Source organism: Crocodylus porosus, unplaced genomic scaffold (genome assembly GCF_001723895.1).
Source record: "Crocodylus porosus isolate Cpor-Errol unplaced genomic scaffold, CroPor_comp1, whole genome shotgun sequence".
Lineage (NCBI taxonomy): Eukaryota > Metazoa > Chordata > Crocodylia > Crocodylidae > Crocodylus > Crocodylus porosus.
The window spans coordinates 18445590-18455179 of record NW_017728886.1 but is presented as its reverse complement, the minus strand read 5'-3'; the positions used below and the strand labels follow the sequence as shown (position 1 = coordinate 18455179).

Here is a 9590-nt window from a genome sequence, read left to right as displayed (position 1 = left end):
TGAAATGTAACTGTGAACGTGAGCATCTTCTACTGAAACTCGGAATCCTTTTTAAACAAATGAAGAAAATTAGTTGCGTGGAAGGAGAAGTAATGTCTCAGAACAAACCTAGTTGTCTTTCAGGCCAGATCAAGTATAAATGCTATCATTCATTGACCAGATGAAATTGGCTATGATTTTGAATTTATATTAATAGCCACTTACTACATCTTTGTTCTTTTTTTTTTCCTCTACAGCATAAGGTGACCAATAAAGTTCTCTCTAAGGAGCCAAAAAGCAGACGGCTCATGACTTCTGATCAGGACACTAAAGTTGTGGCTGAACCGCAGGTGCAGCAAGTACAAGAAGTTAAAGACAGTTCTCATCTAGTAAGTATTGAATAATACCATACAGAGTGGTTGAGGCATCTTGTGGTAGGATCTAGAGAAGAAACTGTGCCTCGCTGAAGTTGTACTGATGACCTCCACCAGCAAATCCCACCATAAAATGAGTGCCCAGTTCTTCATGCACCAGCTGTACATGATATTGGCCACGTAACTGGCTGCTGTACTTAGCTTATTTGCATTTGGGCGCACAAAGTAGTGCGCTTAACTGTGTGAGGCCCAAGAGATCTGGCTTGCTTTTATGGACCTTTTTTGCCATTTTAGATCCAGTATAAAACTTGTTGCAATATGTTAAATGATACTGTTTTATGCAGTAGTTGACAATACATTCTGGAAAATAGCTTACATTAATACAAGTAATGGGCAGTACCCAACTGAGGGAAGAGGGGAAGTAGCTGTTGTTTCACAACTGTTGGGAAGACCAGCTTGATATTAAGGGTGTTTTTTTCTTTTAGCAGAACAAGCCTTAAATTTAATAAGTGCATGAGATTATAGTGTTTAAAGCTGATATGAGGGTTATAAAATACATGGCAACTCAAAGTTCTAATGTGGAATTTAGTTGAAAATTAGCAGAACCTACATGTGAGGAGAAATGGTAGTAGGGGGAACTCTCTAGGCATGGATATCCATAGGAGAGAAGTGTTGACAATACATACTGCATGCAGGGCTTGTTCATGAAGTAGCACCACATGATACTATGCATGTCCTGTAAATTGCTTCATTGGGTTCTTCTGGTTTGGGGCAAATGGTATGCTAAATGTAACTTGATTGTTGGTGGGGGGGTAGCAAATGCTTGAAACATCTTTTTAAAGTCTGTTAATTGGATGGCGTACTTGATTTTGTGTAAACAGTATTTTCAGCCCTTGCACTTTTAGTTTCTCAAATCATTAACAGTGCTTTTAAGTACATTTTGGCCCCACGATGTTCAGTTCAGGTACATATCTTGCTAGGCACTTGCTCTGAATATGAAGTACGCCTCAGTGAGGTGCTCAACCCCCAGCCTGTGGACCAGATTTGGCCCCTGGGACTGCCAAGTTTCCAGACCCATGGGGAGGCCCACAAGCCCCTGCATGCTAGACTAGGTGTTTTGGGGGGAGGGAGGAGGCTGGGCAGAACCCAGTCTCTTGGCCCAATCCCCAGGAGTGGAGGAGTGGCTGGGCGGGGCCCAATCCCAGCATATGGGTCCAAAAAGTCAAGCACACGGTACGTTATGTGATGGATTGCAGCAAGAGTTACTTGGATGTTCCTTGCTGCAGTCCATATTGGATATACTGCAAAGCACTTACTGTATGTTCCTCTTCTTACTCCACTCCTTACAAAAAGGTGTCTTCCTGACTTTCTGAAAATACTGACATGAGGAGGCTGGGCAAGCTTTTTCTTTCCTGTTTCTGTTCTATCTCAGGCGCTAATGTGGAAATCTCTTGCATATGAAATCATGGGCAGAAATATGCTGCTCATGGGACTTCAGAACATCATTACTTCAAACTTGAAGTTGTTTTGTGATTGTTCCGTGCTGACCCATGAAGTGGGGCACACATCAGACCTATTGTTTTGCACCTACCTGAATACAGGATCTGTTGTCAAGAAACCTGTGTCATGGTCAGACAACTGCCTTTTAGAGGTGTGCAGATCTCTCTCCTCCATTGTCCCTTTTGGGGTGACAGACCTGATAGGTTGGTCTTCCCCCAGGTATTCATAGAGCCAGTGGGATTCCAGACTTTCTGGGGAGCACGCTTCCTGACCTTGATGGGCATGGAATAGCATACTGAGGTATTTAGGTGTTTTCTTACCACTGTAGTGGTACAGATTCCTGTGGTGTACAGGGGAACTGAGGTAGATTTAAGCAGAAGTGTAGGCAGCTGAAGTGCAAGTGACTCTTGACCAATGCTGAAGCCAACTGATTTGATTTTTCTTTGTGGCTGTTGTGGTAGCAAAAAAAACTTTTCCTCTCCACTACCATTGCATCTGCCAGTGTTGTCTAGTGGAAGTGTACCGTGTGGTAAATGGCCTGGTTAATCTGGCTTGTCTCTGCCTAGAGCCTAAGCCTACTTCAGTCTGCTGTGACAAGTTTGCCAACTACTTTGCAGACCAAATTGCCCATATTCACCATGGTTTGGGGACCATCATTTGCTACAGAGTCAGAGTTTAGGGTTGTCATGTTCATACAGAAAGTTTTAAATCACTATCCTTCACTGATATGAAGGATGTGCTTGGAGGGATGAGGGTAAATCGGGTGTAAACTGGACTAAGGGCAGTAGCATGTGAACTGGACCCTCTGCCCAACCTGGTTTGTAAAAGCCAGCTGGGGGCCACTGCTGGTAGGGGTTGTCAAGGTTTCCCTTTTAGGGAGGGCATCATACTGAATGTTCATGAGTCTGCGACTGTCCAGGCCCTGCTCAAGATGCCATCACTTGGTGCTGACTCCCCATCCAGTTATCACCCCCTTTCCAGCCTTTTTGTGGAAAGCTGTTGAACATGTAGTTGCCTGACACTCCAGGCACATCTGAATGCCATTGGTTTCTTGGACCCTTGCCAGTCTAGTTTTGTCCTGAATATAGCACAGAGACTGTGCTTGTGGCCTTAGGTGACCATCTTTGCCTGGAGAATGACGGGGCAAGTTGTGCCCTGCTGATTGTATCTGATCTTTTGATTACAGTTGACAATGAGGTGCTGATGAAATGTTTATATGGCCTAGTAGGTATTTGTGGCATGGCTCTCTATTGTTTTTTTTTCTCTTTCCTAGCCAACAGCCGGAGAGTAGTGATGGGCAAAAGTTTGTCAGCCTCTCAGGATCTTTCTTGTGGGGTCTCCCAAGCTCCATCTTGTCTCCCCTGCTGCTCAGTGCGTCTATGATGCATTGGAGAGAGGTGCCACCAGTATACTGATGACCAGGGATCCTGGTTTTCTCTGATCTTAAAAAAAAAAAAAAAAAAATCTCCAATTTTCAGTTTAAAAAAAAAGTGGATTTGGGGTTACTTTTTTCCATGATTCAGGTGTATATACAGTGTTGTTTCATTTAAATCATGGAAAAATGTGGATTTGGGGTTACTGTTTTTTAACTGAAAGTTGGGGGGGGGGAGGTTTATATTGGAGAAAACCAGGGTCCCTGCTGATGACATACCAGCTCTACCTCCTTCTCTTCTGACCCTGGCACCACAGTGCATCTTTCTCAGTGCTTTGCTGCAGCTGGGGACTAGGTGTAGGTGGACCAATTGAAACTGAACTAGACAGGATGGGTGATTGTGAGACTTGGGGACTGGGACACTTGTCATCAACAGAGTGCAGCCTTGGGATGCTTCTGGATCATCAGGTGGTAGACATAGCTAGGAGCACCTTTCACCAACTCCCATCCGGTAAAAAGGCTGTGTGACCCTTTCTTTCAGACTCTGATCTGGCCACCTTCATCCATGCCCTTTGTTACCCTCAAGGCTAGACTACTGCAACACACTCTCTACAGAGGACTGCCCTTGAAAAATGTCTAGAAGCTTCAACTAGTGCAGAATGCAGCAGCCTGCTTTGGGTGTGGGTCTCCAGGAGTAGGGATTGGTCCTCCAGTGTCCAAACTGGCTTCCGATAGTTGTCCAGGCACAATTCAAGGTGTTGTTTTTGACCAATAATGCGCTAAACAGCTACAGTCCTATATATCTAAGGGACTGCCTTCTCCCTTACATCCCATCACAGTCCCTAGTGTCAGCTGAGAGCACCGCCTGCAAGTACTGGCAGTATGCCAGGTCTGCTTGGCAAAACATGTGGGAGGTCATTCTCGGCAGTTGCTTCTCAGCTATGGACCTCCTTCCCTCGAGGCCTACCAGAGCCTGAGCCTGGACAGCTTTCACAAGTGCAGCAGGACTTTTATTTCAACAGGCATTTAGGAACCAAAGCTAGGCCAAGGTGAAGTTAAGCACATTTCTGCTTTATTTTTTGTGGCTCATTTTATTTATTCTAGTCGCCCTTTTAAGTCTTTTGGGGGAGGAGGGGTATTGGTTTTTGTTGTTTTGTTTTTACTGTAAGCTACTCCACCTTTTATTAGGAAGGGTGTTGTATAAATCAGAAATTTAATAAAGAGTTGCCTCTTCAGCATATCTAGCTTTAGGAAGAATCAAAATCGTAGTCTGTGGCTGTTTGCACGCTGTTGGAGGCATGTAGCAGACTTGAAGAAAAGGCTTCTGTAAGTGTTTTCTTAAAAAGCAAGTATTTATCAGTGTACTGATAGGCAAGGTATTACACATCTTATTTGTTCTAGGCTTCCTCATGTATACAAAGTCAGTATAGTGCTTTGTCACATAATTCTAAAATAGGTAAATCAGGATTCCCTCAAAGTACAAGACACGTAAGTTTTAGAGTTAAATCTCAAATTGCCACTCCCCATAACCCTTTAGGAAGGGGATTTAAGCATACGATAAGCCTAAAATAAGATAGTAAGATTCATCTGTAGGCAATGTTAACATGAATTTGATTAACTTGAAACACTGACTAGATAGGCAGACTCTTAGAAGCTTTTTGACTTCTGGACTTAGGCAGTGACCTTGAATGATAAAGCAATCTGCTTGTGACTACCTGCTCTTTCATAAAGGATTTGCACAATGCTTTGTCATTTGCACAAGAAATACCAAATTACCAGACTCTGGGAATGTAAATTCTTGAAGTTGTGAGCGAGTTTTCTCTTTCAAATGAATCTCTATGAAGTATACAAAGATACAAGTTATCTAACTTTTTAAAATTTCATGATGCTTCAAAAAAAAATAAGTGCAGACACCTACACATGTTTCACATAGTAAAACCAGGATTCAGTAATGTCAAAACCATTCTGATCTGCTGTGGTCTTTCTGACCAAAGAAATGCTTTATTATTTTTCCATAATCAAGAAATGAGTGAAAGCTGAGAGCTAGCATTATCTGGGGGGTGCCATAAATCTAATAAAGGTGGCATGGACCCTGGCAAATACAGCTTCTTACTCATCAATAGGAAGCCTTAAGTGATAACACAAACCCACCGTTGTTGCTGCTGCTGTTAATTCTACAAATGATAAATGTTTTTTCTGAACATAATATGAAGGCAAGTTTCCTCGAAGTCCTTGGGAAGATGAAAGTTTAGGACATGGATTTAGCTGTTCCATGAGTTGAGCGGCTAGCCTTTTTTACTGACTAAATACACACATGCATGCCCTCTTCTGCCACTATATACGGGTACCAAAGATTTGATCTCAGCTAATGTTGCCTGAATTAGTTTACAGAAAAAAAATCTGAAAGAAACTCACTTGAGATTTAATCCTGAATGGGAAGCTAAATGAAGTAGGCAAGGTAGAATTCCCTGTGTCTGGACAGTGTCTAATGTAGTATAGGTCATTTTTTTAGGTATTCAGATGGTGTTCTTGTGTGCACCAATTGAAAGGGTTTTTCCAGTTTTCCACAACAGTTAAGTAACTTGTAAGCAGTATTTGGTAACTAGATTTTTATTTCTGAAGCTCTGGATGATGCACAGCTTTGTACAGAAGAAATGTCCAGGAATATACCTAGAAGCTGAAAAGCTGTCGCACAAGTATTACTGAGTATATTCCTTGAATGTTTCTATAACATTATTGCAGATTTAGAATGCAAAGCCTTTCTGACAGGCTTTGCAGGTCTAGGTGAATTATTGTTAAAGCTAGTGTTTCATTCTGTTTAAACATTAAGTATGATTTTATGCATTAATGAACCATGGAATCTTCCTTTTGGATATGAGAGAGACTAAGCATTTTATCCAGCCGTTCTGTGAAATCTCGTGGATAGACACAAGTGCCGTTTTCACTCTGACTAACATGTGGACTTGCCCCTCTCTTGCCCACCACCTTAATGGTGCTCAAAGACAGGCTGGCAATACAAGGTAACCTGGACAGGCTCACAAGGTGGGTGAACCTCAACCAGATGGAGCACTTTACATTTCTCCATATTATACGATATCTGGGGAGAAATAATCCACAACACACTTCCAGGATCGGCAGTGCTACTCTTGCTAGCACCACATCAGAACAGGATCTGGGTGTCATGATAGACAACAAAAAGAACATGAGCCACCAATGCAATGCCGTAGCTGGCAGAGCTAATCAAATGTTAGCATCTACCAAGGCATCTTGAGCAAGGCTAAAGATGTCATCCTCCTATTCTAGTCAGCCTTGGTGAGACGGCAGCTGTATTGCTGCATCCAGTTCTGGGCACCACGCTTCAGGAAGGATGTGGAAAGTTTGAGAGAGTCCAAAGCAGGGCCATGTACATGATTAGAGATCTTGAGACCAGCTCATACAAGGAGAGGCTGAAATACTTGGGACTGTTCAGCCTGGAAAAGAGAAGACTCGGGGGACTTGGTGGGAGTATATCATGGGTCTGGGGGAGTGTCTGTTCACCAAGGCCTCCCATGGGAGACTGAGAAATAATGGACATAAGCTGACTGAGGATTGCTTAAGGCTAGATGTAAGGAAAATGTTCTTTACAGGTCGAGTGCTGAGGGTTTGGAACAGGCTCCCCACAGAGTTGGTACAGTCACCTGCCCTGATGATCTTCAAAAAGCATCTTGACACCCATCTTGCTGGGGTCATCTGATCCCAGCAGTCTTTCTTGCCATAGTGCAGGGGGGGTGGACTTGATGATGTGTAAGGTCCCTTCCAGGGCCTGACAACTATGAAACTGGATCTTACTAGTTAACTGTTGCAAAAGTGTTATGCAAAAATCAGAAAAGGTTCTGCTCCTTCATTGTTAAGGGGATGCCTTAAATCTGATTTAATAATCATGTTGACTTCAAAGCTTCATGCTTAAGTGTGTGTTTACAGGATATGGGGCTAATGTCTTTTAATTAAATCTAGTGGCATGAGACTGATTTTGAAATTGCTTCACTGAGAACAATGGCAGTGAGTAAATTGATAAAACTGTTGTGAACTTTTTCTTACAAACATCCACTTTTTCAAAATTACAAAGAAAAGTTAGGCTTCAGAGCAGTTCAGAACCACAAACCACATGGCTTCAAACTACAAAAAATACCCTGTAATCAGAGCATTTCAGCCTTTCACACAGCAGTGTTCCTTGTAAATATACCATGGGGATATTAGCTTATCAATTTTGTTTGTCACTGGTGTTTAGTTAGCATGTTACTGAGAGCTTTCTCAGCAAAGGTGAACATTTCATGTTCAAAACTTCTTCGTAGAAATCTTAACGAAACCAAGGTAAGAAGTACAGAATGTTTTATGTAAATTTAAAAAGCAAAGTAAGTAAACAACGAGTAATGTAAATATTTTTATATAAAAATAACATGGCTTCATCAGAATTATGCAGAGAAAACAGTATGGCAGAATTGCAACCGCTGCTTTTTGGCTGTGTAGTTTCTCCCATCTTGTTTCCTTTCTAGTGTTAGAAGGCATATCTTAGTAGTAGAATCGCTTGCCTATTGTAACCCTCGTTGTATGGATTCTTGGATCTGGTTTTAAATGGCACTTCTTGTGACTCGTTTTGTTGAAAACTTTCCTTCACATTTAGTTTAATGTTACTTTCAGTAGAAAACTGAAGTAATGGGCATGTTAGAGATCCCTGTGTTTTAAATGTGTTCTGTTTACCTGCAGGCTGGTATCTTTATAAATCACTACAAAAATTAAGAACACTGCTGTGATATGCTGGCCTTACAAAATGATTGAATTGATTGTGAATAGCATGCATTCAGTGAAAAATGCTATAAACAGAAAAGCTGTGTCCTCATCTGAGGAAGCCTAGAGAAAAGTGACTTATTAAATCTGAGTCAAGTTCCACATGTTGAGTAACTTTGTCCTGGAGACTAAAAAAATTGCAGCAGATGGCAGCAATGATGCATCAGACTTTGTATCCTTAAGAACATTTAGTCTGTAGGTAGGGGTTTATGACATTGCTCACTGATTTGGTGACCTGGGATCGGATAGTCTACATCTGTTTGTGGGTTTTCGAAGCAGACTTTGAAATGATGAGATGATGATGCATCTCTGCCAATTCAGTAAGGATTTTGGTGATGGGATTGCTGGATTAGAGGGTTTCATCCAAAAGTTAGCCAGCTTGATCCTTTCATATATTCAAATCTGGTGTGGAGCATGGCACTCAAGTGTATGCTAACCTTTATATTTTAAGAACTCAGACTGGTGGCATTCATTTCTCAATTAGGATTTCATCTTTCAGTTGAGCAAACTTGTATTTACACCACTGCTTCATTGGCACTTCAGGAATTACACTGGCTAGTGTGACTTGTGTACACGTGAAGTCTGAAAGCCAAACCTCCAAGTGGCAGATTTGGACTTCAGGTGTACCACCCCTCTGTTTTTCAGAGTGCGACTTTTTCCCAATGTTACCATAAGGCCATGATCAATTTGGGGTAACTACTGTTTATTTTGATATTCTTTCATAATCCTACCATCTGATTTTTTTTTCTGTGGAATGTCTTCAGATACTATGGCTAAATGTTGTCCCTTTTAATTAAAATTGTCCCTGGTATTCTGGCACTCCTGTTCTTGCCTTGAACACAGTTTTCATTCTCAAATTGGACAGCTTTCCCTTAATTGTCTTGCTAACAAATGTAATTTTTAAAGAAGGGTAGAAGTGTTTAATGCCCAAGGCTAGGGATCTGTTAAACTTATTTTTTCTTTTCGCATTTTTATACCTTTGTTGCCCATTCATGTCTTCAGGTGTCTGTAGGTTCTGTACTCTTCTCAGTAGGATTGGGCACCTTACCCACTGAGGAGCCATCTTCTCTTTAGCATTGTAATGATTTAAGGTTTTTATGGTAGTTTATGGCATAGAAGTGCAAAGACAATGATGAGAAAAATAGCAATTCTACCTAATTGCAGTCTGTCCAAATGCTAGTTTCTTGTCTAACAGCTATTAAAAATGAAGAATAAAAAGTTACTATTAACATATTTGTAAAACATTTAATGATACGCTAAGAAGACTGGCATGCAAATTTCTGCAACCAGTTATATTGGAGAAACTGATAGTGTGGCAGCAGAGTAATGAAATGGCTCAAGTGCTATATAGGGAGGTTCATAATGTCTACAAAGTAGACAGCAAGCATCAAAGATGAATAAAATTGTATTTTTAGGTAGTTGCACAATTAAGGATATGTATGTTAATACCATGGGAGACTTCTTTCAGAATTTGAAAAACACTTGCCCCTGGCAAAGAGGTGGGTAAAATTTCCTGGGCAAGTGTCATCGAGTAAGCAGTG

General features: G+C 41.4%; 1 protein-coding gene across 3 annotated transcripts in view; it reads left to right on the top strand.

Annotated features, from left to right (window-relative positions):
- Nucleotides 1-238: 238 nt before the first annotated feature.
- LARP4B (La ribonucleoprotein domain family member 4B) overlaps nt 239-9590 on the top strand; it is a 58078-nt gene continuing 48726 nt past the window's right edge. For all 3 annotated transcript variants that reach the window (XM_019530730.1, XM_019530721.1, XM_019530735.1), the window contains exon 1: nt 239-368. In XM_019530730.1, the coding sequence (XP_019386275.1) occupies nt 288-368 (81 nt within the window). In that variant the 5' untranslated portion in view covers nt 239-287. The remainder of the gene's footprint in view (nt 369-9590) is intronic.